Source organism: Zootoca vivipara, chromosome 9, assembly GCF_963506605.1.
Source record: "Zootoca vivipara chromosome 9, rZooViv1.1, whole genome shotgun sequence".
In the NCBI taxonomy this organism is placed as follows: Eukaryota; Metazoa; Chordata; class Lepidosauria; order Squamata; family Lacertidae; genus Zootoca; species Zootoca vivipara.
The window spans coordinates 15,636,022-15,662,256 of record NC_083284.1 but is presented as its reverse complement, the minus strand read 5'-3'; the positions used below and the strand labels follow the sequence as shown (position 1 = coordinate 15,662,256).

The 26,235-nt window shown below is 44.6% G+C and overlaps 1 protein-coding gene across 2 annotated transcripts; it reads right to left on the bottom strand.

The window, feature by feature from the left end:
* Window positions 1–358: 358 nt before the first annotated feature.
* LOC118083330 (probable E3 ubiquitin-protein ligase HERC6) lies at window positions 359–25,830 on the bottom strand. 2 transcript variants are annotated; one of them, XM_060278441.1, is made up of 20 exons: window positions 25,561–25,830; window positions 24,779–24,873; window positions 23,997–24,124; window positions 22,809–22,951; window positions 22,171–22,244; window positions 20,292–20,419; window positions 19,064–19,123; window positions 18,843–18,939; window positions 17,549–17,738; window positions 15,932–16,083; window positions 15,719–15,835; window positions 13,887–13,997; window positions 11,098–11,268; window positions 7,155–7,301; window positions 5,579–5,745; window positions 3,609–3,675; window positions 3,294–3,364; window positions 1,745–1,928; window positions 1,506–1,608; window positions 359–1,243 (listed from the first exon to the last, which is right to left on the bottom strand). In XM_060278441.1, exons 5-20 carry the CDS (start codon window positions 22,174–22,176, stop codon window positions 1,029–1,031), a joined length of 1,986 nt encoding a protein of 661 aa, XP_060134424.1. In that variant the 5' UTR covers window positions 22,177–22,244; window positions 22,809–22,951; window positions 23,997–24,124; window positions 24,779–24,873; window positions 25,561–25,830; the 3' UTR covers window positions 359–1,028. The 2 variants fall into 2 exon arrangements, with proteins under 2 accessions (XP_060134424.1, XP_060134425.1); XM_060278442.1 differs by lacking the exons at window positions 20,292–20,419; window positions 22,171–22,244; window positions 22,809–22,951; ... (1 more) ...; window positions 24,779–24,873; window positions 25,561–25,830 and having other exon boundaries at window positions 19,064–20,285.
* Between the last annotated feature and the right edge of the window lie 405 nt (window positions 25,831–26,235).

Sequence of the window (26,235 nt, the reverse complement as noted above, 5' to 3'; positions counted from 1 at the left end):
AACCGCGGCTCAACAAAGCCCAGCCCCCTTCCTCCTTTAGGCAGGGCGGGGAGAAGCCAGGAGGAGGGAGGGAGGAGGCGCCACCATGGTGTGTGTGTGTGGGGGGGAATGGTGCAGCCCGAATGATCAGAATCCCCACGCCGATCCCGGACCATCCACGGGCTGGATCCAGAAGGCAATGGGGCCAGATCGGGCTCCCGGGCCTTAGTTTGCCTACCCATGGGTTAGTATCTTAGCCTCCAGACCAGGAGAAAACAAGCTTGCTCCATCCTCCATGTGACAGCCCTTGAGATATTGGAAGATGGCTATCATATCTTCTCTCGGTCTCCTCTTTACCAGGCTAAACATACCCAAGCTCCCTCAACTGTTCCTCAATTGTCTTGTAAACAGAAATTCCCATGTGATCCTTTGAGGATTGCTTCAATAGAACTAGTTGCATATGGGTCAAGTTAACACAGCGACACTTTGGAAAGAAAGAATTTATTTAGCAGGGTTTTTACCGTACAATATTAAGCACACAGTTTAGAACAGTCTGTTTTGCCTGAAAGCCTGCAATTCCAATATACTTTGCTTCTAGTACTCTTTCCAGAAGAATGTGTGTGCTGATTTGGATCTATTCTGTGTTCTCACTTAAAATTTTGGTACATATAAATAAACAAGAACAACAAAAAATAACATTCTGCATCTCCAAATGGAGTGAGGCACCAGCCTGTCAGTTCACACATTAAAATGGTACCTTTAAAAGCAATCATTAAAATACACCTTGAAAGTGGGATAACAGGAAAACTACAGGAGTACAACAATTTAAGAAGTAACTGGAGTAATGACGCCAATGTGGACATGATTACACATAAAAACAGGCTATACTAAGGTCTAAAATATTTTTTCTTAAATTGGGGGTGTGGGGAGAGAGAAAACAGTCAATCAAGTGACCAAAGTCCAGTTAAAAGGCCAGTGAGCAGACTGCCTGATAAGACAAACTTCCCTTCATTTGAAGACAAAAGCTACGCATCTTGCAAGTCCCTGTATTAGAGTTGCTTGCCAAAGCCACGATTGTTCTCAATAGCCTGGAGAAGTTTCTCCTTCAGTTTTCCTGTGGTTGAATAAGGTGGCAAAAGAAGAAGGTGAAAGCAGATCTGGGCCTCAGGGATATGTTCTTCTGTAAGCGTCTTATGCGAGTGGATTGTTAGCTTCAAGGAGTCCATTCCTACCACAGGGACCCGGTCACTTCCTAAAACAAACACTAAATTGACAAGGAGGGGGGTTAGGCAATGCAAGGGCAGAAATAGAAAATATTCAGACCATTCCAAACATGTTTCAATGCTACAATCTAGCTTTGCAAGTTGTCTTTCCTCCCCGGTACAGTTTTGATCAAAAGTTCATTGCATTATGAAGGAAAATATCAATGCTGTTTCTATATACAAATTGAGAGAATCATTTGAGGCTTCCATGCAGTATTTCAAGTGCACTGCTTGAAAGTTGGGCCTTGTGAATGGGATACTTACACAGAAAGCCTTTTTTGTCCGCCAAAGTGAGTTCATGGAAAACCTTCCAGAACATCCTTATGGTAGGGTGCATTTCACTGTATATCCCCCAGTACACAGCGTTCTTCATAGAAAAAGGGGAGGAAAATGAAATCAGACAAAGAGAAAGATGAGCAAGTGAAGCTTGAATAAAATAAAATAAACCCAATAGAATGATGGTCTAGCAAGTACTTCCACACGCCTCGCCCCTCTCCACCAACCTTCTCATATAACTCCCAGTCATAATTTGCGTTCCCAATCGCCACATCCATCAGTTCTTGAGGCTCAAAGAAGGCAACCATCTGTTCATCGAGGACTTTGTAAAACCCTCTCTTGAACTCTTGGAAAATTCCCTCCACCGATTTGTTGAGGACGTAATCCACATACTTGTTTACAAAATCCTTCCTTTGGAAGAAATGAGGGTGAAACATTTAATGAGTGGGCAGGTAATTTGACTGCCAAGATAGATAGATAGATAGATAGATAGATAGATAGATAGATAGATAGATAGATAGATAGATAGATAGATAGACAGACAGACAGACAGACAGACAGACAGACAGACAGACAGACAGACAGACAGACAGACAGACGATAGATAGAAAGATAGGTGATAAAAACTTTAGCAGCCACCAGGAGGTTGCAGACGCATCTACAGGCAAATTGACTTGAATCTAGGTCTTCCTGCTCTAAATCCAGCACTCTATCCAATCACACTATATTTGCATATATTCACTTAATAGCAATGTACAAGTTCCTTTGCCACGATACTTAACAGATATATTATTAGGAACTCCTACAAATTAATGTTCTGGGTCTACAAGTATATAAAAGGTAAAGGGACCCCTGACCATTAGGTCCAGTCGTGACCGACTCTGGGGTTGCGCGCTCATCTCGCATTATTGGCCAAGGGAGCCGGCGTATAGCTTCCAGGTCATGTGGCCAGCATGACAAAGCCGCTTCTGGCAAACCAGAGCAGCACACGGAAACACTGTTTACTTTCCCACTGTAGCAGTTCCTATTTATCTACTTGCATTTTGACGTGCTTTCGAACTGCTAGGTTGGCAGGAGCTGGGACCAAGCAACGGGAGCTCACTCCGTCACAGGGATTCGAACCGCCGACCTTCTGATCAGCAAGCCCCAGGCTCAGTGGTTTAACCACAGCGCCACCTGGGTCCCCCTACTAGTATATACCGTGATGTAAAATGTACCAGTGTGCCAGAAGATTTGAATGGCCGGGGAGACACCATAATGAAACAATGTCTTGATCAAGATGGCAGCGGACCAGGGGATGCGATTCAAAATGGTTAGGGCTATTTTAACTGCAGATTGAAACACTTGTGTCTCTTCCTTTAGCCTAGCTACTGATTTCCTTTTCTATATCCCACTTATTTGACTTGGATTTTTGGAGAAAGGAACCCTTGCAGATATCGACGAACAACTGTTGTTATCCGCACGTGGAGCCCTTGGGGATAGGGAGAGCTGAAAATCAGAAATGCAAGTTGTCACCAGCATAACAGTCCAGCCTGCATGCTGCTTTTCAAAGGTCCTCTTCAAAGCAGTTCAAGGTCAAGAGGTTAAAAACGACAACAACTCACTAATAAAATCATGTCATTTTGAAAGTTTTATGAATCTAAAACAGAAGGGTGTCCTTAAAAGTCCCGACAAAATAATCAAAGTCCAGCTGTAAGTCCCATCCCTCACCCGCCAATCGCCCTCAGACCCGCCCTGGCGCATTTCCTGCCAACATCCTCAAGCATCATTACATACTTGTTTGAATTGTTCACAGCGACTGAACTGCCGTTTGGAATTAAGTCAACATCCACGTCGTCCCAAGATATCTGGAAATGTATATTTAAGGAAAGGTACTGAAAACAAAGTCACACACACACTGTAATTTTGTCACTTAACGCTTGCTGAGTTTCATACAATACCTTTAATTTACAGGGAATTCTATGAACAGTTAAGCAACTCCTGAAATGTGCTTTGTCTGTTAACTTAAAACACAAGCGATTCCTAGACATTACCAGGTGAAAGAGACAGAGTGACTAAGTAACAAGAACTTTTTTTTTTAAAGGTACTCACACTGTAAGTCAGTTCATGGCTTTCTTCGAAGTCATCATGCTCATAATCGAGAACTGCCTGCAAACTCCTTGTTAACAAAACAAAAGCAAATAGAAATGGATTTATTCCCCCCCCCCTAAAATGTTTACAGCAAATATTTAGTAGCCTCACTCAAACAGTTAAGAGTGGGAAAGGCCAACGCATCTGGTCTTGTTTTCTTTCTTTTTATAATAATTTTTATTAGTTTTCAATTGCAATAATCCAATAATAGACTCAATATAACAATGCCAAATTATAATACAATTACTAATACCAATCATTCAGATACTAAATTATATTATTAGGTGGCCCCCCGCATGCTAGAATTGATGGTTTGATCATTTACTTTATTTCTGTTTCCAAAATCTTATTAATTTCAATGACACTCCAGTCAAAATAACAAACCCTTATACAACAACTGCAATTTTAACAACTTCCATTTGTATTGACACATTAAATGATTTATAAAACTACAGGTGAGGCACTCAAACTATATCCTTGTTCTTCCTGTGTGTGGCAATTATTCTGTCCGTGATGTTTCTTCCTGTCCTTGTAAAATATTATGTCTATCTTTTCCCAGTTGTTGCTGTTCTCCATCATGCCCTGGGCGGAGCCAATATCCCATTGTTGTTTCAGAAATTCCTCATCTATCTGGTCTTATTTTCTTGTTTGATTCTCAGTTTAGGTCCCCACCTCCATCATTCTGCCCGGGCACTGAGGTCCAGCACCGAGGGCCTTCTGGCGGTTCCCTCATTGCGAGATGCCAAGTTGCAGGGAACTAGGCAGAGCGCCTTCTCGGTGGTGGCGCCTGCCCTGCGGAACGCCCTCCCAACGGATGTCAAAGAGGAAAACAACTACCAGACTTTTAGAAGACATCTGAAGGCAGCCCTGTTCAGGGAGGCTTTTAATGTTTAATAGATTGTGTTTTATTTTTCTGTTGGAAGCCGCCCAGAGTGGCTGGGGAAACCCAGCCAGATGGGCGGGGTATAAATAATAAATTATTATTATTATTATTATTATTATTATTATTATTATTATTATTATTAGTCCATGTGTTTGGACACACCTGATCAAGCACATGTCAATCAATCTATCATTGCTCCTGGGCTCATTGCATCTGGCAGGGAAGAGATGGCTGTCTGGCTCCTGGAGGTGGTAAATTCCTTGCTGAGATGGTGCAGTCCCAATCTCCCTAGGAGCCCCTAGTACAATTGTTCCTGAAAATCCTTCCTTTGAAGCAGCAAGTTCTTGTCTATAGGCAAGATCCTCAACTGAGCACATGTTAGACAGCTAAGTGGCTTATGTGGCTTCTAACAGCCTGATGCCAGGTTGGGGGTGGAGAGCCCTGTTTTGATTGTAGCAGTGCCTCCAAGTGTATGGGGGGAGGGGACCTTAACCCTTCCTTTCCACACTCAGTTTCCTCCTACCTAAACCGTTTCCCAAGGTCACCACTCAGTAGTGGTGGTGGTGGGGAGCCAAAACAAGACAAATGTCAGGAGATCCAATTGGTGACTTCCATGTCTTGCATAATTTTGTTTTAAATCAGGGGTGGGGGCAACCCTACTGATGTTGCTAGCTTGGGTGCTAGCAACATCAGTAGGGATGCCCCCACCCCTGATTTAAAACAAAATTATGCAAGACACGGAAATCACCAATTGGATCTCCTGACATTTGTCTCCCGATGGCCAGCATATCCAATGGTCAGACATGGCAAGACTTGCAGTGGAGCAACATCTAGACAGCCACAACTTCCTTTGTAGTTGTTTAGTTGTGTCTGACTCTTTGTGACCCCATGGACCAGAGCACGCCAGGCATTCCTGTCTTCCACTGCCTCCCGCATTTTGGTCAATCTCATGTTAGTAGCTAGAGTTAGGAGACTAAGCCTGGTCCTCCCAAGTGAAACAAGAAACTGGAAATTAGGGGAAAAGGTGGAAAGCGTTCAAGCCACTTACCTCCCTAAGACAGGGCTTAGCTCCTTCAGATCATCAAGGGTAGGTTTCTTGCCCAGCAGTTTTTTAAAGGCAGCAAGCGGGAAAGGCACATAGGCAGTGACTCTGTTGAACATGGAGAGCCCGCAGAGGATCCCAAAGAAAAGGTATTTATTCTTCTCCACCGAGGGCTGCAAGGACACAAGATCACAGCAACAGGAAGTGGGTTGGATGTTCTAAGGCAGATGCACCTTAAGAGGGAAACTGGTCTCTTATGGACAAACCAAGGCCAGCAGCAGAGCAACAGCTATCAATCTCCGTCCATACCCTAACACACCCATTCGTGCAAGAACATGCACACACACACTTAGTCACAGGCACATTCCCAAGCTATTTCTTCAAGCCTAATTAACAGAGGGTTTGGGGGGAGGGGGGTGTTTCTCCACAGATACCACCTGCCCACAATTAGGCTTAAAAACAGCCTCCCTTTAGAGCCAACAGGAATCTAGTTTCAAGTCTAATATTCAGAGGGAGAGAAAACTGCGGATTGGATGGGTTGATCGAATCTGGGGAGGCTGCTCAACTCCAGCCTGGAAAAGAGGTTTGGGGCCCTCTGTAATTTTATTATTATTATTATTTTGTGCATATAGAAGTTTACACCATTCAGAACTACGCAGCTTGGGCTTTATACACTCATGAAGCAAGCCCAGCAGTGAAACAGGCAAACTTGGAAGGGTGACTGAGAAATGGGTGGCATCTGGAATAGCCTAGGAAAGGGATATGGAAGTTCTGGTCTGGGCGCCGAATACCTGCCCCTCCCCCCCCAATTTCTCTATCAGGCCCTTGGAAATCCCACAGCTCAAAATCTGTTACTAGTCCTGCTTTGCATTCTGGGAATGTTTTATACCTGGCTGAAATGTGTCCTAGAACTCTTGTTTGTCTGTATGGGGGATACAGAGGGGGATGTGGGTGTAGCTTGGGCTGAATGCACCCTATACTTTTAAAGCACATTCTTTCCCTCAAATAATTCTGGGAACTGTAGTTTGTTAAGGGTTGTTGGTCACAGGAACTCTGTGAGGGCAAACTACAGTGCCCAGAATTCTCTGAGGGAAAGAATGTGTTTTGAGCATGCTTCAGAGGAATAGGACGACAGTGGTACCTTGGTTCTCGAACTTAATCCATTCTGGGAGTCTGTTCGACTCCCGAAACCGTTCGAAACCCAAGGCGCGGCTTCCGATTGGCTGCAGGAGCTTCCTGCACTCAAGTGGAAGCCGCGCCAGATGTTCAAGCTTCTGAAAAACCTTCGCAAACTGAAACACTTACTTTCGGGTTTGCAGCGTTCGGGTTCTGATTTGTTCGACAACTAAGCCATCCGAGAACCAAGGTACCACTGTATGTACACAGCCCTACTGTAGAAAAGCAGTAAAAATTTCATTTGGGCTCTGTCTACTTTCACCTCTGGCCCCACATATCTGTGGCATGTGGCCGTCAGAAGGCAATGTGGCCCACTGGCTTAAAAAAGGGGTTGGGGGGCGGGGGTGGACACCTACGTCTGACCTAGATGTTTGTTTGGACCAGGTCCTCTGTCTGAAAAACCTACCCTAGAAGGAAACCATATGGGTGAGTTTTGCTCACAGCACATAAACATCCCATAGTCTGGCTGCACCATCTCCTCAAACACATAGGAAAAGAACTCGAACAAGACCCCTCCGGCTTCGTGACCAGGCATCTCGCCTTCAAATTCAATCTGCAAGACAAAAATAAAAATCAACCATATTGACCTCAGAAAAGGAGAGAACAGAAAAGAGGAAAGCACATTTACTAGGCCACCCAACCTTTAATTGTTAGAGCCCCTTTTTTTGAGGCCCTGTTCAGGAGTCTTAGAATCATACGAGTTGGAAGAGACCACAAGGGCCATCCAGTCTAACCCCCTGCCAAGCAGGAAACACCATCAAAGCATTCCTGACAGATGCCTGTCAAGCCTCCGCTTAAAGACCTCCCAAGAAGGAGACTCCACCACACTCCTTGGCAGCAAATTCCACTGCCGAACAGCTCTTACTGTCAGGAAGTTCTTCCTAATATTTAGGTGGAATCTTCTTTCTTGTAGTTTGAATCCATTGCTCCGTGTCCGCTTCTCTGGAGCAGCAGAAAACAACCTTTCTCCCTCCTCTATATGACATCCTTTTATATATTTGAACATGGCTATCATATCACCCCTTAACCTTCTCTTCTCCAGGCTAAACATACCCAGTCTGTACATGGGAGAGATATAAGGTGGGATATATTTGGGGGTGTAGGAAACTTTTTATATAATAGCACAACAACAAAAGCATTCATTTCCCAGAAAAGCCGCTAAGGCTGTTTCAGAAGTTTGATCTTTGGTGAGAGGCAAGAACTGACACAGGTGTGCAAAGGGGGTGTGTTCCCAGGCTGTGGCCACACTAGAGTGTTTGTGCATAGGTGGGTCACTGTTTCTGTGAGTGTGTTTGTGCCCCTTTGTCCACACATGACAGCTTTGAATTTTATGCCTCCAAAAATCTCAATGTTCCCTGTCCAAACTAGTGTGCGATACTTGGCAGGGTGTTTTCACACTCCCTTTAATTAGCATGAGCATGGACAAGGGCATTTTTTTAGCTGCAGGCATGTGCCCTTCTTTTATTTTAGTAATACAAGTTTTCCCAATATATAAGATTTTCAGAAAAAGAGCAGTAGAAAAAGATGTGTTTATGTTTCCCCAAGCTAGGCAAGGATTTGAAGCAGTTTGCATGAAAGTGGCATGAAAGCTGCCACTTCTTGCATTGCAGGCGGGTGGAATAAGATGACCCTTTGAGGTTCCTTCAAACCATTCAATTCCATGGTTATACGCTTCATTTCCTCTGCTTTCTCTTTGCCACCTCCTGCAGGGCCGGCTCTAAGGCAAGGCTGGGTGGCGCAATGCGCTAGGCTGCCAGGTGGCGCTGCGCTGCGCCTGCCAGGCAGCCTTTCCCTGCACGCCGGCTCGAGTTGCGGTGCCCCGCCAGCAGCGCCACACTCGCCCGCCTCTTCTCGGGCTGCGGGCACTGTTGTCGGGAAGCTGGCCGTGAGCCTCCCATCGGCACAGCAGCCAGGGCTCCCTGGATGGCAGCGCAGTGCAGCCGTTTTGGCAGAGCAGGCGGAGGTGGAGCACAACTGGCAGCGTCCCCGTCCATCAGACTGCCCCCTCCAATGGCCTGCTGTGCCTGGCACTGCCGGGGGAGCATGAGTCCGGCATCGCTGCTGCCCGCAGAGGGCGAGAAGCAGAAGGCACGGCCTGGGGGGGGGGAAGCGGTGCCTCTGGAAAATGGAGTCTCCGTCCCTCCGGAGGGAAATGTGAGGGTGGGGTGGGGGCGCCTGAGGGATCCCTGCACCACGGCGCCCGATAAGGTTAAGATGGCCCTGACCTCCTGTACCTGCAAGGACATTTCTCATTTTCATTTTCAACACAATCGTACCTTGGAAGTCGAACGGAATCCATTCCGGAAGTCCATTCGACTTCCAAAACATTCGGAAACCAGAGCGTGGCTTCTGATTGGCTGCAGAAGGCTCCTACAGCCAATCGGAAGCCGTGGAACCTGCGTCAGACGTTCGGGTTCCAAAAGAATGTTCAAAAACCCTAACTTTGAGAAAACTGTGATGGATTTATTGACTGGAATCTTACAAGATGTTAGAGCAAATAACCAAATCTTAAAAGAAATGAATGCAACTTTGGAAAATGTTGAAAAGAACATTGGAACTCTGACTATGGGAACTGATCCAAGACCAAAAGGGACTGACGATATGAATTTGGGTGTGGAAAGAGCTGAAGAAGTAGTTATAATTAAGGTAGATTTTCTGCAAAGGAAACAGAAGATGATCTATATGGAAATGAGTTTTTTGCCTGAAATAGAAATTGATAACTTGGGGGACTGGCTGATTAAATAATTTGTTATGGATGGGGGAGCTCAAGAAAATGAACTGGCCAGTCGGACAGGAGGTGATTAGGAGAAAAGAAGGTTCAATGAGGAAATTACTAAAGACCTTGAATTAGCCCTCTTCCCATTTGGATTAGACATGGAAACAGAAGGAGGATGGGGAGTAACATGAGGGAACGTATGGAGCTTGCCGAGTTTGACGATGTGGCTGTGCGGCTGGGGAGAGGAGATGGTGCAAGAAGTTTGGAAAAAATTGGACTTCTATTTTCTGGGAAAATGGCAGTATTCCTGGTATTTAATGAATATTGTATCCCTTAGGGAAGTTATAGTTTTCGGTATTGAACTATGAGTTAGATTATATAAGATAGAATATGATTTTAAAAGATAGAATGTTATAAAGGAATTAATCAAAGGTGGTTGTGTTAGGAGTTAGATGATATAAGATAGAAAGTTAAAAGTAAAAAATGTTATTTTTAAGAAAAATAGACGAGGATAAGAATATAGGTCTAGATAATGTTACATAAGAAACTGTCAATGAGGAGAGAAAAATGAATTCCAGAAGGAAGAGATTGAGGGAAGTCATCCGATGATGCTGGAGGATAGTGTTAAGAAGATATAAGAATTTTGTGTTGTTTGTCTGTGTCTGTATTGTTTGTATTTTGTTGGTATTGTTCTTATAAAATGAATAAATATAATTTAAAAAACAAAAAGCAAAAGAATGTTCAAAAACTGGAAGCCAATTTGTTCGAGAGGCAAGACGTTTGAGATCCAAGGTACAACTGTACAGCTGTTTTGTGCAAAGAGCAGTCCTATAAATAAAAAGACAGTGAATACACAAGCAATGGGAAAAGGCAGGCTGCATCCTTTCCTTTGGGCTGGTGGAAGCAAAATGGAAATAGGCAGCACCCAGCAAAACAACGTCTCACATGTAAAAAAAAAGGCAAACAAAACAAACAAACCCCACCAGATAATGCGCTGCAAATTTGTCCAGAGCTGAGTGACATGCTATTTTATATTGCAGCTAGCTGGCCCAGCCACGCGTTGCTGTGGGTCATCCCTGTGACTGCCCCCACCCTGTTCCGACCCATGACCTATTCTGCCCCCTCCTGGCTCATCCCTGTGATTGGCTCCGCCCTGTCCCGCCCCATGACCTATCCCGCCCCCTCGACCCAGTCTGCAAAGCCAAGCCAAGATGGTATGGAGAGGGAAGCTTTCCTAGCTGCAGTACCAGTGTAGCCGTCGCTAGAGGGCGCTGTTTTGCAACCTCTCCTGTGCTCCCAGCATCCCCGGCTGTCTGAGTTTTGTGTTCGGGAACAGTGGGTTTTACCTGCCATAGGTGTGACATCTATCGACGCAAACTGTATATGGTCACTCACATATTTGCTTGAGACGTTGTGTCCAAATTTGAATGCAATCGGTCAAGCGGTTTCGGAGAAAAGTGGAGACACACCCACATGTCCAGTTTACATTTTTATATATAGAGATTGTCTTTCCTTATCGGAATATCCCCAGTTGGCCCAAGCCAGACCTAGTCATTGAGGTCGTTTCACCTAGTTCCGGAGTTCAGCCCTGAACAACACGACTTTAGCAGGCCTTAGGCCTTAGGCAGCTTACCAAGAGTTGCATTTTCAGGCTAATGTCCTCTACTTGACTCAGTTTGCGCAATGTATCTTCCACAAGGTTCCTCCTTCGTACCCTCAAAGGGAAGACAGGCAGTTTAGGGAGTTCGCCTATTCTCAGGAGTCGATTGCGTACCAGTGTATCACAAGCATTGGCCTTCACGATCTGTGGAAAGTGGCACATATTTTAATAAGTGCTTTGGAGACGCTAGGTAGGCATTAATTGCTAGGTATACTAATGGGGAAAGGAACTCAAGGCAGGCAGGAGTCCCTGAAGGAATGAAAAGCACAACGAGAAGGAATTCTAATGAGAGAGTAGAGTGGGAGGTTATCTTTTTAAAAATCCAGTTGCGGCTGCACAAAAAGCTTAAACGATGAGCTGGAGGGATGGGGGAAGAGACAAGCATACATTATTTATTTATTAAATTTATATACTGCCCTCCCTCCCAAGATCTCAGGGTGGTTCACAAGATAAAAATACAAGAGAAAAGCACAAAATAGTTGAAATAAAACAATAACACCCTCCCCATCACAAACACATTTTGAAGGCCGTAGAATATTAATCAGCCAAAGAGCTGGTTGAAGAGGAATTTTGCACCTGAGTCAGGAAATTCAAGCTAGGTTTTTATGTGGTAAATCAAATGAAATAACCGACTCCTTGGCTCTCTTGAATGGCACCCCACTTCACAGTAGGGCTGACCCCCACTTAACGCAGCTGGGCTGGCATGGTTGCTATTGCTACTGTTTAATATGCCTTCCATACTTGCCCCCAAGGCAATGGACAAAATATAATAAAAGCAGCTAAAACGCAGTTTAAAATTAGCAGAAGATGATTTTTTAAAAAAACGCAAAGTGGGCACCCATGGACCTATCCACCTAGCTGGTCAAGATTTTCAGCACAAAAAAAATTGTTTTCAAATCTTTCCAGAAAGTTTTAGACCAGTGGTTCCCAACAGGTGGTCCGTGGACCCCCAGGGGTCCGCAAGCTATGCCAGAGGGGTCTGCAAGATGCTATTAGAATAAAAAATATATTAAATATATTTCGTATGATAACAGATTTTTTGTTTTGGCCGCTTCCTGCATGAGCAGAGTCTAGCGCAAAACTAGAATTAGATAGAGGCAGTAGTTCTGCTGTATGCCGTTAGGTGGCGCTTTACAAACACTACTGTTTTGCAAAGAGGCAGCGCCGCATTCTACTAACGCTCACCTCCCCAAGATGCTTTGCGCACGTCGGCTTCATTTGTGCGCTACTGCGCAGGTACCCTGTCTTCTCCATTCCCCTCCCTCCTCCCTGGCGCGCGCTGCCTCTTTGCAAAACAGTAGTGTTTGTAAACAAATAGTTGTTTTTCGCGGAAGCTACAGTTCGCGTAGTTAAAAATGGACCGTTGGTTAAAAAGTGGTTCGGTAAAACGACAAAGGCCTACAGATGAAGAGGAAGAACTGTAAAAAACGTATAAATATAAAATATAAAAAGACTCTTAATTTGGCTCTCACTTTTTAATTTTAGGATTAGGAATTAATGGGGGTCCTTGTCACAATAGCGGCTCAATGAGGGGTCCTCGAGAAAATTTTGTTGGGAACCCGTTTTAGACAGTGGGTGCTTATCACATCTCAACAGGAATGTGCAATGAAAGGAGGGACAGTTCACCAAGGATGAGCATAGATGAGTAGCCCAGACTTGTAGGCATTGTGTCAGGGTAGCTACAAGTCATAAGGCTGACAAGGTAGGGCAAGAGCTTTTTCAAGTGTGTCTAATGCTAGAGGAAGGAAATGGTCAAGATAGTGAAATGTTAACAGGTGACAAAGAAAAGGCCGAACTGCTCAATGTCTATTTTGCCCCCAGCCTCTCAAAGAAGAGAGAAATTATGTGCAACCTTCACATAAATAATGCAGCAGGGTGAAAGGTTAAAATTGCAGATCAAGACTGATAAGGAGTCAAGTCAGAAGAAACCCTCAACATGTTCAAGATCAACTGCAATCGAGGGAACTAAAGAAACTTGGTTAATATGTCTCATCATCTGTGGCAAATCCTGGAAAAAATTAATTTAAGGTCTTATGGGCAGGTTACAATACAGTCATACCTCGGGTTGAGTATGCTGCGGGTTGCGTACTTTCAGGAATGCGTATTACTCCGCAGACCCGGAAGTGTTTACTTCTGGGTTCTGCCGCGCGCCCTTCTGCACACTTTGCGCATGCGCAGAAGCATTCCCGGCGCTTCGCACATGTGCTAAAGCGCCGCTTGGGTTAAATACTTTTTGGGATGCGAACGGCACCCCGGGAACAGATTAGGTATTTAACCTGAGGTACCGTACCACTGTAATTTGAAATACAGTATAAAACAGCTGGGACTCCAGCTCTCACCAGCCCCAGCCAGAATGGACAATGGTCAGGGATGACCAGAGTTGTAGGCCAAAAGGTTTCCCATCCCTGTCCTAGGCACACTAAGAAGAGTGGGGGGGGGGAAGAGAACCAAATTCATTCACCATAGCCTTTCATCTCACAAGAAATACAGTGGTATCTCCGGTTAAGAACTTAATTTGTTCCGGAGGTCCGTTCTTAACCTGAAACTGTTCTTAACCTGAGGCACCCCTTTAGCTAATGGGGCCTCCCGCTGCTGCTGCGCCACCGGAGCACGATTTCTGTTCTCATCCTGAAGCAAAGTTCTTAACCTGAGGTACCATTTCTGGGTTAGCGGAGTCTGTAACCTGAAGCGTTTGTAACCCGAGGTACTACTGCAGTAGAATAGCAAAGCTGGGTTAGCAATCCTTTAGATATCACCCTTACCTCTTGCAGGAAATAGGACTCGTAATCAAATATTTCCATCTTCGTCAGCAGATTGTAGACAAAAGGAAAGCAGCACAAGGAGATGGGACAGTTGTCCTCTTTGCCCATTTTCTTGCAAAGGAAAAAATGGTGTTTAAAAATATGGATGCGTGTGGTCAAACAAACATACTCCCCTTTTCCAGCAGTCTTTGTCCCTCTGGTCTCCACCCAGCTTTGACTCTCTCACACACACTTTTCTGTGGTAAGAAGATGGTATCGTTTGCCATATGGCAGCCATTACTACAATTCTCAAATGCTTTCATCCCTGTGCGATTCAAACACTGATTACGCTGATACAAAATGGCTACCCTTCCACAAAGGATGCTGTTTATTATTAACGTGTGAACAACTAACTCGAACAAGGTAGCTTATTCACTCTGGAAAGTTCACTTTGAATAAGGAACAAATTCCAGTTTGAGTACAAAATATCCAAATAGGAGCTAACTTCGGTTTACGTTCTGCCCTGTACAAAATAAACTAGTTCAGCTCAATTTCATGTATCATGTCCTCCCTCAAAGATGGCATGTGTTGTGGTGAGATCTAGAGACTGACCTCTTTGTTGTGGGTGGGGTCGTTTGGATAACCACAACACCCGATTGGAGGTACCTCGATGCTGGGTTCAATCTGGCCAATGGGTGCAGATCAAGGGACCTATATATACCCATGCACGTGACCCAGAGCTTCCTTTTTTGGCTCGTGCATCGGAACAGAGAACAACCTGTCTTGTGTGCAGCTGAGAATTTCTCCTTTGACGATCGTCAATTGGTGATATCGATTCCTTTTATCCTCTTCCCCATGCTATTGTTAATAGTTTTAGGTGTCCCCAATTTGTTTTACCCCCCCCCCAACCGCCCAATCCATGATTCTAGAGGCTTGCCCCATTTGGGGGGCTTTAGCCCTTCAGCGCTCCCAGTTGTGGAGCTTGCCTTCTTCCCCTGTAGCTTCAGTCGGAGTAACAGATCCCCTTGCCACTAGAGTGGGTTTTAAAGGCCCCTGCATATAGCGATTGGGCTTGCTGCCTCTGTTGTGGCAACGTGGGGCTTAGCAGCTACTGGGTGGTGCGCTTGTTCCGACGCACACCGCTGTCATGTCTGTAATTGCTGAGGCACGACACACACACACACTGGAATGAGAATTGTTCAGTTTTCCCAATGATAGGCCCCAAGATTTTAAGAGCAAAAATAATAATTCAAAGTTCTAACCCAACTATGGGAACTACTTTTGGGTGTAGTTCAAACATTTTTGAACTAATTCAGCGAACTTTACTAAACCAAACTTCTGCATTCCAAGCACTGTCTTAAACTGGGGAAAGGATGAGTCCATTTGGGTTCCTCTTAGTCAGAGGTTAGTGCAGCCTATTGACTATGCTGGCCAGGACTCACAGAAGTTGAAGGGGCACCACACTGGCTATCTAAGTCTTGTCCCAAGTCCTGCCCCATAAGATCTTCAACAAGAAACACTGGGGACTGAGCACATGCTCCCATTTAAGGTATGCAGAAGCATTTCTCTCACCCATGTCAATTTTGTGCAAGATACATGAGCTCTGCATTTCTTTTACTTTTTAAATACTTTTTATTAAGGGTTTTCTTGGTTTACAAGAATATGTGCAATGTCTCTCTTAGCATTTTTACATATCAGTTTCATTTGTTGAGACATTGGTGAGGAGAGGGGTAGGAAAATAGATGGGGAGAAGGGTGGGGTGGGGATGTTTCTATTTTGCTTAATAGGTGTGGAGCTCTGCATTTCTTAGCTTTTTTCACAACCTGGCGGTGACACAAAGCAATCATACTTACTACGGCATCAATCCATACATGCCACCTTCCCAAATCTTGAAAGGGATTAATTATTTGACGGATTTCATCAATGTAGAAGTTGCTTAGCGGGAGCTTGCAGTTAGCCCTCTTGTTGACCTTGAAAAACAAGCAGAAGGTTGATGAGGTCCATGTGCTTTTATATCTAGATATAGCTACCAGGTCATCAGCCCACATTTACAAGATGTTGCCTACCTTGAATAGCTTTTTCAGCACTTCCAGGAGAGGTAACAACTCCTGGCAGAAAGGGTAACATGGGTAATAGTGGAGCTGAGAGAGGACCACTTTCTTTAGCATCTGAACTATTCCATCTAAATGCGAGGCTGGCAAGGAGGACCAACATTTTTCTGAAAGAAGAAAAAGAACATGCAAATCTTATTCTACTTCCCCACAGCTCACTACTCAGATAGGAATATTTCCCCACACTGGCAGTCCTGTTTTCTTCTGCTTCTTCTTGCCCTACTGCAACAAACTTCTTCTTTAAAGTGCATCAGATGACCTGAGGTTGGTTAGGCTGAGAGGCAGTGCAGGCCCAAGTGAGCTTCAATCTGAGTGGGGATTTGAACCCTGGCCTCCCAGGCAGCGGCGAAGCTAGCTGGGGGGCGGGGTGTCCATCACACGCATGCGTCATGATGCACAATGCATGCGCGCACAGGAGGCATACGACGCGGCGACGCTGCAAACCCAGCGAGCAAGCAGCGGAGTGAGGCAGTCTTGCTTGCATCGGGGCTTCTCCTCGATGGCGGTGGCCGCGTCATGCGGCGACCGTCAGAGGTGGTCAGCCCTGTCCAGCCTACTGCCCGGGGCGGAGCGCCCCCTGCCCCATTACTACGCCACTGCTCCCAGGTCCAAGACTGACCTCTAACCACTGCACCACACTTGGCATTCCGCTTCTCATCAAAACATCTAGGAATATTTGGGGATGGGGCAACACGGGGGTCTCATCAAGGGCATTTTGCCTCAAAACTGAAGCTGGCCTCATTTCATGAGGCACACCAACTCACTTCCAAGTTTCACTTCCGACCGTTAAGAACCCAGAAACTCCCATCTCCATTCCTCAAATAAAGCACTGAATTTTATAGAATTCCATTATCCACACCAAGTTCTGTGCCTGGACAGTGGAACTATGTCAACTTGGCTTCAAAGACAGGCAGGGCTGTGCTTGCTATCATTCTATGGAAGCCCAAGAGAAGACAGATTCATGGTTCCTGGGAAGCAGTGCTTTCATTGTAAAGATGCTGCAAGTTCTTAAAGAGTGGCATTGTGCAGGCAGCAATGCCAACCAAAATCTCAGAAGCTAGGAGTTGGCCAAGCAAGACTTACAGCAGCTAGACATGGGAGTTCAGCTCTCAGCAAAACTATCTGAACTGCCCCATGGCAAGCAAACCAAGGATGAATTGTAAAATTGACTTAAGCCTGATCAATGCAAAATGAGAGCAAATGTACCCGGAGCAAAGTTGCAAGATTTACACAGGTCACAAGAGTCCAGAATTTTTTGCATAATTGCTAACTGCAGGGGCTTCAAATATACGTTACTTCTTAGGACGCATGCATATTCCATGAAAGGAACTGCTTATGTTTCTGTCCATTCAAGAACCTAGCCTTTCTTGAGCATACTTCCAACAGTTGTCATATCCACCCAAGCAGAAAGAACTGCCACTGTTTGCTGCACTAAGACTATTTTTACCTCCAGCCTGTTCCAAACCCTTGGGACATCACATTTTGGAAATCCAGGCTCACATCGTGACCACATACTGCTATCACACTAAACTGCTGTTTCATGTGATTTTTTGGGGGGGAGCCTCAAATTACCTAGAATGTCCAAAGAGCGCTTGCTCAGGCCATTGACAGCCTTTGCAAAGGGAATAGCCAAACACTGCATCCTCGGGGCTTCAAACGCTGCACAGCACTCGGGCAGCAGGAGGAAGCTGGAGAGGGCCTCCTGGTGAGGAGAATTCAGTGGAAGGGCAGGAATCAGGTTGTCCAGCAAAGAAGTATAGATCTAGAGCCGGTTTTGCAAAAAGAGAAAAGAAAAGCAGCGTGTTTAACTGGGCATGGATTGCAACACCCGCTCCCACCATCTTACGGTTAGCTTCTTTTTAGATTTACTTTTGTAAACTTACATGTATGAATCAGAGCACACTGCTAAGACCTTCCTATTGGCTCTGACATCTGTAGGGCTAGATAGCTCAAAGGGCAGCAGTCAAACAACCCAACAGAAGCCAAGGCTGTGTACAAATGTAATGCGCATGGCGCTTTTGCACATAGCGGTTTGTAACTGCACACACCATTGTGCACTAACGTCCATGATGTCGGTACACAGAGGTGGGCATCTTTTCAAACTAGTGTGCAACGGTGATCTCTGTTCCCCTCCCCCCACTTAGGGTGGATCTAGAGATGGGGACGCTATGTAAGTCAGAAATTAACTCGTTATAACAAAAGGAAAAAAAATCTCTACGGAAAACCACATTTCAAAATTTCCTGCTCTCCGGCACCATCTGGTGTTGCATGTTTATAGCACATTCAAATCACTGTTTCTTTACTAATGCAGCCAAGTCCTTACATGTTTCCACAGATGTTTGTAATACTCTCTCTCTTTCAAATGAGAGGGGTTTGAAACTGTTGTGTTGATCTACTTATACACAGAGGCAACTAAGTCACTGCGCTGCTTCCTATTTCATTCGTAGGCGAGTTAAACATGAGGGGCAACGGCACAGCCCTGCATTGTCAGCAGACTTGAGAAAGCACTCTCAGTGTTACACCCATATGCAGCAAGCATTGAGAAGTGCATTCTCAGCACAAACTGGAGCAGAACCGGTCCAGCTGCTTTAGACTGACAAGAGGAACAGGGGGATGATATCATATGAACAGCTCCCCCCCCAAAAGGCGCTTGCATCCAGAACAGAGTGCATGTTATCACGTGTTGTGCACATGCTCTTCAAAATCCATCAGAGATTACAAGCCTAAGGAAAATCACTCCAGGGAGTGGCACTGCCCATCAGCTTGCTCCTCGGTCCCAGTGTTTCCCCCTGTAGAATTCAAAGAGGGAGAAGAAGGATGGAGACAAACCTTGACATTTAGGAAAAAGGGGTCTTTCCTCCCTTACCCTGCCAGCAATCCAGTCCCTTGTAGCAAGTTCCGCGAGCATTTCTCTTGCTTTTTGAAGATCCACTGCTACGCAGCAGCCAGTCTCCACAGAAGATCTGGGGGGGGGGGGAGTTACCATTTTGACACCTTATATATATAAGAAAATCAAAATAATTTCCTAACTAAACTTCCACGGCGTCTCCTGCATGTTTCGTCCCATGCAGTGAAGGCAGTACTTACCGTGGTTTCAAAAAACTTGCTGTTAAACAAGGAGAGGAAGAAAATATCGCTTCGATTTCTCTGCAGAAAAAGGAGGAGAAAACCCATTTTATAAACCAGCAACGAGTCAGCCTGGTTACAGGTGTGTTGGATTTCATACTGATGTAAGCACTCTGTTGGGGGGAATCTTTTAAAAATAGTTTTAAAATCCAGCTTACAGGAACCCTAGTAATTGCAATGTTCATACCTTTTGATTATGGAGAGTTCCATATTAACATATTAATCCTATGTTTTTGGAAGCAGGTCCCAGGAAGTACAGTATGCTTAGGATTGCATTATAAAAAAATAAAAATAAAACTTTCAATTTGGGGTGGGGAACCTGCAGTTCTCCGTAGGTTGTTGGTTTCCCAAATCACATTAGTCTCAAACAGCATGGTCAGCATGATGGGAGTTGTAGTCTAGCAACATTTGGAGGGCCACAGGACCGCTGTCATAAACAGAAGCAACGGAACATCCAATTGTCAACACCCAAGTAAGACTCATCATAAAATTAATTGTCTGCAGCAGGGTTTCCCAAACTGTGGACTATAGACCACCAGGGATCTGTGAGTGTCATTCAGGTGTGTTTGTGGATTTCATTGCATTATACATTCACATCGATTTTTAATTGAATTTCCATTGCTTCTTTTACTTCCTATATTGTATATTACGGATTCACAGCCTATGGCATTCCAAGTTGCAATGCAACAAGATATAATCGCTGTAAGAAATAAAAAATAAGACAGCATCGAGCACGGTGCACTGCAACAACAGGCAGAAAAAATATTTAATTAGTCTACTGAGACCCTCTGCAATCTTCAAGTGATCCATGGTGCGGAAAGTTGGGGAACCACAGATCTGCAGTATACATGGCAACTGGTTTACTAAAGAACCCACTTTGCAGTTTGTCTGGGGAAACCCAGCCAGATGGGTGGGGTATGAATAATAAAATAAAAATTTATTATTATTGTTATTATAATTATTTTTTATTACTATTACCCTGCTTGTGCAATAAATTGTAAATCTGTCTAATGGATCTGTCTAAGGATCGTTGCAATAATAGAATTAAGAGTGCCATTATTGATGGAGGGCAGAACTGTTTACAGTGGCTTTCCTATGATGCTTTAGTTGTAAATCCTGATTAAAAACAGGGTTGAGGCTTTATGTTGTTTTTTCTCCCGTTAAAGGACAAGAAAATATAGACCGCAACCTTCTGGCCGTCTGCCGGGTCACACTTTCAGCTGTTGCCGACAACCACTTCTCCATCAGTGTCCTGTCCATCAGGATAATCTTTGGCAAGGTTTCCATAGAGGTGGGTTTATTTGCGTATGCAGAATCCTTTAAAACAAAAACACGCCACATACAAAACAAAATGTCATGTCAAAGAGTATCCCCCAGTGCCACATGGCTAATCGTTGATAACAGAAGACCACAGAGATCATCTTCACAGAATCACAGAATTGTAGAGTTGGAAGAGACACCTCCCCACCCCCCGGTTATTTAGAGCAACTCCCTGCAATGCAGGAATCTCAACAAGGCAGATGGCCCTCCAACCTCTGCCCATAACCCCCCAATGAAGGAGAGTCCCATCCCCGTCCCCACCTTCAGAGGGAGCCTGTTCCACTGTTGAACAGCTCCCACCATCAGAAAGTTCTTCCTGATGTTTAGTCCGGAAGCGGTGCACAGGCTTGGGATGAGGTATGGGCTGCTCAAATTTGGTCCAAAGACAGTGGAACCTTGGTTCCTGAACACCTCCATTGTCGTACGGGTTTCGGTTCTCGAACACCGAAAACCCGGAAGTAAATGCTTCCATTTTCGAACGTTTTTCGGAAACTGAATGTGCGACGGAGCTTCCGCTGAGTGAAAGAAGCTCTTGCAATCAATGCGAAGCTGCACCTTGATTTTCGGACGTTTCAGAAGCCGAACAGGCTTTCATAACAGCTTACGTTCGAGAACCGAGGTACCACTGTAGTTTAAAAGATCAGCTGGTGAAAACTTAAGAAATAACTACAGCTACAGTTCACTGTTACAGGGGAATACTGGGACAATTCACAAAATGCCACACAGGTATGTTCACATGTATTTATAGGATTTGATATACACCAGATAGAATTATCTCGGCAATCCTTACAGGTGAAACTCAGAAAATTAGAATGTCGAAAAGTGCATTTATTTAAGTAATGCAACTTAAAAGGTGAAACCAATATATGAGATAGATGCATGACATGCAAAGCAAGGTATGTCAAGCCTTTATTTGTTGTAATTGTAATTATCTGTCGTTGGGCGGGTCAATTATAAATGGAATGGAATTAATGAAATGTAATAGCGATGTTTATTTTTGTATTATTGTAACTATTTGTTTTATTACTGTGGAATTTCCAAAAGAAAGCATTTGTAAAAATTAAAAGAAAAAGAAAAAATAATAAGTTGCATTACTGAAATAAATGCACTTTTCGACGATGTTCTCATTTTCCGAGTTTCACCTGTATAACCAGCCTGGTTAGGTAAGCTCAGAATTATTCTTCCCATACTGCTGCGTTATTTTATTTTTCTATGCATTGCTTCCCATAAGGCATCCTGAAGTGCTTTACAATAGAATAAAAACATATATAAACAGTTATATTGATATATTTAAAAACTCAAACACAGAGAGAGAAAGAGCTCAAGAGAACAACAGTACAGTGGAACCTCAGTTGTCGAACGTATCCACTCCAGAAGACCATTCGACTTCCAAAACGTTCAACAACCAAGGCACAATAGGCGGTTGGCAATTTCGATGGAGAAAATGGAGGAACGCGCCTCGGAAGCCATTCGACTTTTGAGGCGTGTTAGAAAATGGAAGCATTCAACTTCCAGGTTTTCGGCATTCGGGTTCCAAATCATTTGGCTTCCGAGACACTCGGAAATCAAGGTTCCACTGTACATACAAAAAAATCAAATCGGATCCAATGCAGATATTCACTGGGATAAAAAAAACAACCCTCCATTGAGGAGGCTTGTTGAAAGCCTACATGAACAAGCTATATGCCCCCATCCTGTAGAAAACATCCCAAAGTCAACAGAATATACAGAAAAGCTGAGCCATCTACCTGCATCCGAAGCACTGTGGCAAAGGTGACGTATGGTCCAGCAAAAATCTGTTTTACTCGGACACCCAGCAATTCTGCAATGAACATGAAAGCGGATCAGCCCTAAATGCTCAACCCATGTTAACTGGGCTTCTTTTCCTTGTACTTCCCTCTTCTCCTGGGAAATTCTACAGGAACCGTTTTGGGGTGTCCACGGAAGACTATTTAATAAGGAGAAGCTGTGCAAGCCCTGAGCCAGTACCTTAATGCAACGGCGGATGACCAATAAACAGAGTTTGAATCTGGGGAAGACAGTGCTGTGGGTAGGGGGCTCCTGGGTCAGAAAGAAATGGATTGGGAACCCATGGCCCCGCAGATACTAGAATTGGCCAGGCTGGCTGGGGCTGATGGGAAATGGAGTCCAACGACATCCACAAGCACACAGATTCCACATCCCTGATATAGGATACAGACCACAGGAGATGCAGTATTAAATATACATTTCAATAATGAAGGGTATGTTCGTAGTCTTCACAGAGCCAGTTTCTTTTCCAAACGTTGTTGCCGTTTTTATTTTCTACGGTGTACAAGTCTTTTGTACAATTTTCAGAAACGCAGGTGAATCAATTAATTTAATTTTTGAAAGAGAAAAGATGTACCATTAGGAGAAACCAGAGCGCTGATGTTAAAACATTGTCTCCCGTCGCTTTTGCTAGAAGATGGCTCACTTCCATTGTGCTGCTGGGGTCCACGTCCAAAAGATATCAGTTGCCCAGAAGCAGAGATACAAACAGTGTGATAGCTGTTTGAGGGGAGAAAAAAGTGTATGTTTTATCTATATGCACCTTACAGAATATAACTAGAGGTCCAGTAGTGAAACCCTTTGTTTCTGTTGTATCAGTTAAATGACCCTTCGTATTATTTAAGACATTCATGTACTGCTCAGTCACTAGCATTTCTAAGCAGTGTACATAAAAAACAAAATGTACAGAAAGGCAATTGTAAAATGCAATGTCAGCTCACAGCAATGGATATCATTTTCTTGTTTTACAATTTAGAATACTCATTTAAACATCCTTCAAATATCAGTGACTTCCCTTCTTCTCTTTCCATGGTTCATTATGCATATCATAAATCCCTCCATATTTTACATAAACTAAACCATTCAGCATTCCATTATTACATCCATCAAAACTTTTTTACACTGTTGAATTTATCTTAATGCTGCCAACGTTTTCAAGAGTACACAATTTCCCCTCATATATTCAATAAACATTTTCCAATCTTTTCTAAACGTATGTTCTCTTATTCTCTATGTTGAGTCTGCAGGCTGCACATATTTCGTCAGCTTAAGTTGCCATTCTTCTTTAGTTGGGACCTCGCTCGTTTCCCATCATACCAATGGATTTTGACAAGTGTTTTCTTTTGCTTGCCAGGATTTCCATGTCCCATTACAGCAGCAATGGGGAACCTGTAGCCCCCCAGAGCTGGCTGGACCCCCCCACCCCACCCCACTCATCCTCCTTAGCCAGCACATTAATGGCCAGGGGTAACAAGAACTGCAATCTAACAGCATCTGCAGGGCCACAGATTCTCCATGACCCGTGCTTTACAATTTCGCTGGTGTGTCACTTCACTTTCACAAAACAGCCCCATCCGGACGAAATTCTGTAGGGCGAGTCAGCATAAGCAGGGAATGAGCTGTGTCGACCATGACAGCCTACTACCTTGACCCACTTCCAGAAACACATGCAGACACAGCAGAAGTGTCAATAGACAGCAAGCAGGTATTGCATGACGTCAGGACCAAGACCAACATTACATATGAGTAAAGCTATGGTACATACCTTCCACACGCCAGATGAGAAACTGGACCATCAACCGAGTCAAGTTTCTCGGGGCCAGTCTTTAGGGCTGAAGAACTACGCCCTAGTTGTCCAGCGCTGTCGTCTCCAAATGTGAATACGCTGCCGTTCTGTTCAGAGTTTTGGCAAAACAGAGTTCTAGCGTTAAACTATTATTACTCTTGTAAGGTAAAGGTAAAGGGACACCTGACCATTAGGTCCAGTCGTGACCGACTCTGGGGTTGCACGCTCATCTCGCATTATTGGCCGAGGGAGCCGGCGTACAGCTTCCAGGTCATGTGGCCAGCATGACAAAGCCACTTCTGGCGAACCAGAGCAGCACACGGAAACACCGTTTACCTTCCCGCTGTAGCGGTACCTATTTATCTACTTGCACTTTGACATGCTTTCTAACTGCTAGGTTCGCAGGAGCTGGGACCAAGCAACGGGAGCTCACCCCGACACAGGGATTAGAACTGCCGACCTTCTGATCAGCAAGCCCTAGGCTCAGTGGTTTAACCCACAGCGCCACCTGGGTCCCTAATGCCTATTGCGTGTTTCCAGTTCCAAGAAAATAAAACGGTTCAAATTTATCATTCCCCTTGCAACTGCAACACACTGCTTTTATAAATTATCTGCTATGAAAGGACCATATCTCAGCAGTACAGCATGCAGAAGGTTTAAGAGTCAACACCAGGCATCTGCAGGGAGGGCTGTTCCCTCACTTTCAGGCACAATCTGGTGCTAGTCGACATTAAAAGGTTTGGGGTGTACGGTGTACCAACCTGAGTTAGCACAGCGGTATGTTCATCTCCACAGCTGACGTGAATCACATCAAGTTTCCTCAGAGCAGCTATTGAGTGCGGTTTGAAGATTTGCTCTGTTGGAGAGGCATATTTGCTTATCATAATGAAATGTGTTATGTCCATTTTTTAAAAAAAATGTCATTATGCTGCTTTCTGGTCAGATTTCAAATTCACTTCCTATCAAGGCAACCACCACCACTTTAGGCTAGATTAGAGCCAGAACAGCAAATTTTGGAAGACTTTTTATTTTAAAAACTTAATATGCTTTTGTTTTGGTTGTTTTTGTTTTTTTAGTGAAAAAACAGGGCCTCAAACAGAGACATAACTAAATAGGACAGATGTACAGTATACTATTTAAAGGTCTGGTGAAGTGGTTTGAACACTAATTTTAAAGGAAGCTTCCGTATAGGGGCTTAATATCACAAGGGAGTTGTTGCTAACAGGTTCTCTCAACCAGAATTGGGGAAATCTAGATTGAGGGAAAATATGGCTTGTCTTCTGATGCCAACAAGATTGTGTGGACACTGGAGCAGAGGGAGCCTTGCATGTGCACCTATCCTACAACCATCTTTTGAAGCACCCTAACTTGTTTATGCTCTGCAGGATGTTGTGGAATCATCAAAACTTCTTCCACTTCAGTTTTCCACCTCAATAGTCCTTGCTTCCTTGGGCAACCATTTCCCGAACCATTACACAACCCGCAAGTGGAAGCAACCAAGAGCTGGTCATCAAGGAAACAGGACTTTAAAGACCATGCTTACCTTTGGGGTCGGCCTGACTCAATCCCAGCTGGTGTGCGTTATTCTTTCCCCATCCATACACAACTCCGGAAAGGGACAGGGCAAAACTCTGTGACCCGCCGGCAGCCACTTGAGCCAACGGGATGCCGTCAAGAGCAGAAATTTGCTGTGGCCCAGCCTGGTACGTGACTCCTTTACCAAGACCAAGCTGGCCGTGAGTGTTCTGCCCCCACGAGAAAACTCTGCCATCTTCATTTGAGAAAGAAGGGGAGGAAGAAAACAGGTTGCGTATTTACATGGCAGCCTCCTCACAAGCTGGAAAGACTGGGAAACCTTTCTTCGTTGAGGGTATTTTCACACCAAGCTGCCTGCTGAAGAGCCCTTGGAAACACCGAGGATTTCAGGGTCTATTCCAGAGCAGCTTTTCCCAACCTTGACAATCCTTCACCTCCCTTTGGGCTAAAGCTGGAGCTGAGATATCTCTCATATGTGGGCCTGGTTAGTCCCACCAAGCCTCCCCACTTGGCCCCACAAAAGGTCATTTCAGCCATGCCACGCCCACCTATACTACATCAGGTTTGGGGCAGGTGGAAATAAGTGCCTGCAACGCCCTATGCCAGTGATGGCGAACCTATGACACGCGTGTCAGACGTGACACACAGAGCCCTCACTGCTGGCACACGCCCCATTGGCCGA

What these genes read in the sequence shown, in the direction of transcription:
- LOC118083330 (XM_060278442.1), bottom strand. Translation starts at nt 19,287, where the DNA reads ATGAACATTGCAATTACTAGGGTTCCTGTAAGCTGGATTTTAAAACTA. An exon ending in GCAAGTTTTTTGAAACCACG is followed by an intron (nt 18,940 to 19,063) that starts GTAAGTACTGCC and finishes CCCCCCCCCCAG; the next exon opens with ATCTTCTGTGGAGACTGGCT. An exon ending in GGACAAAAAAGGCTTTCTGT is followed by an intron (nt 1,244 to 1,505) that starts GTAAGTATCCCA and finishes TTGTCAATTTAG; the next exon opens with TGTTTGTTTTAGGAAGTGAC.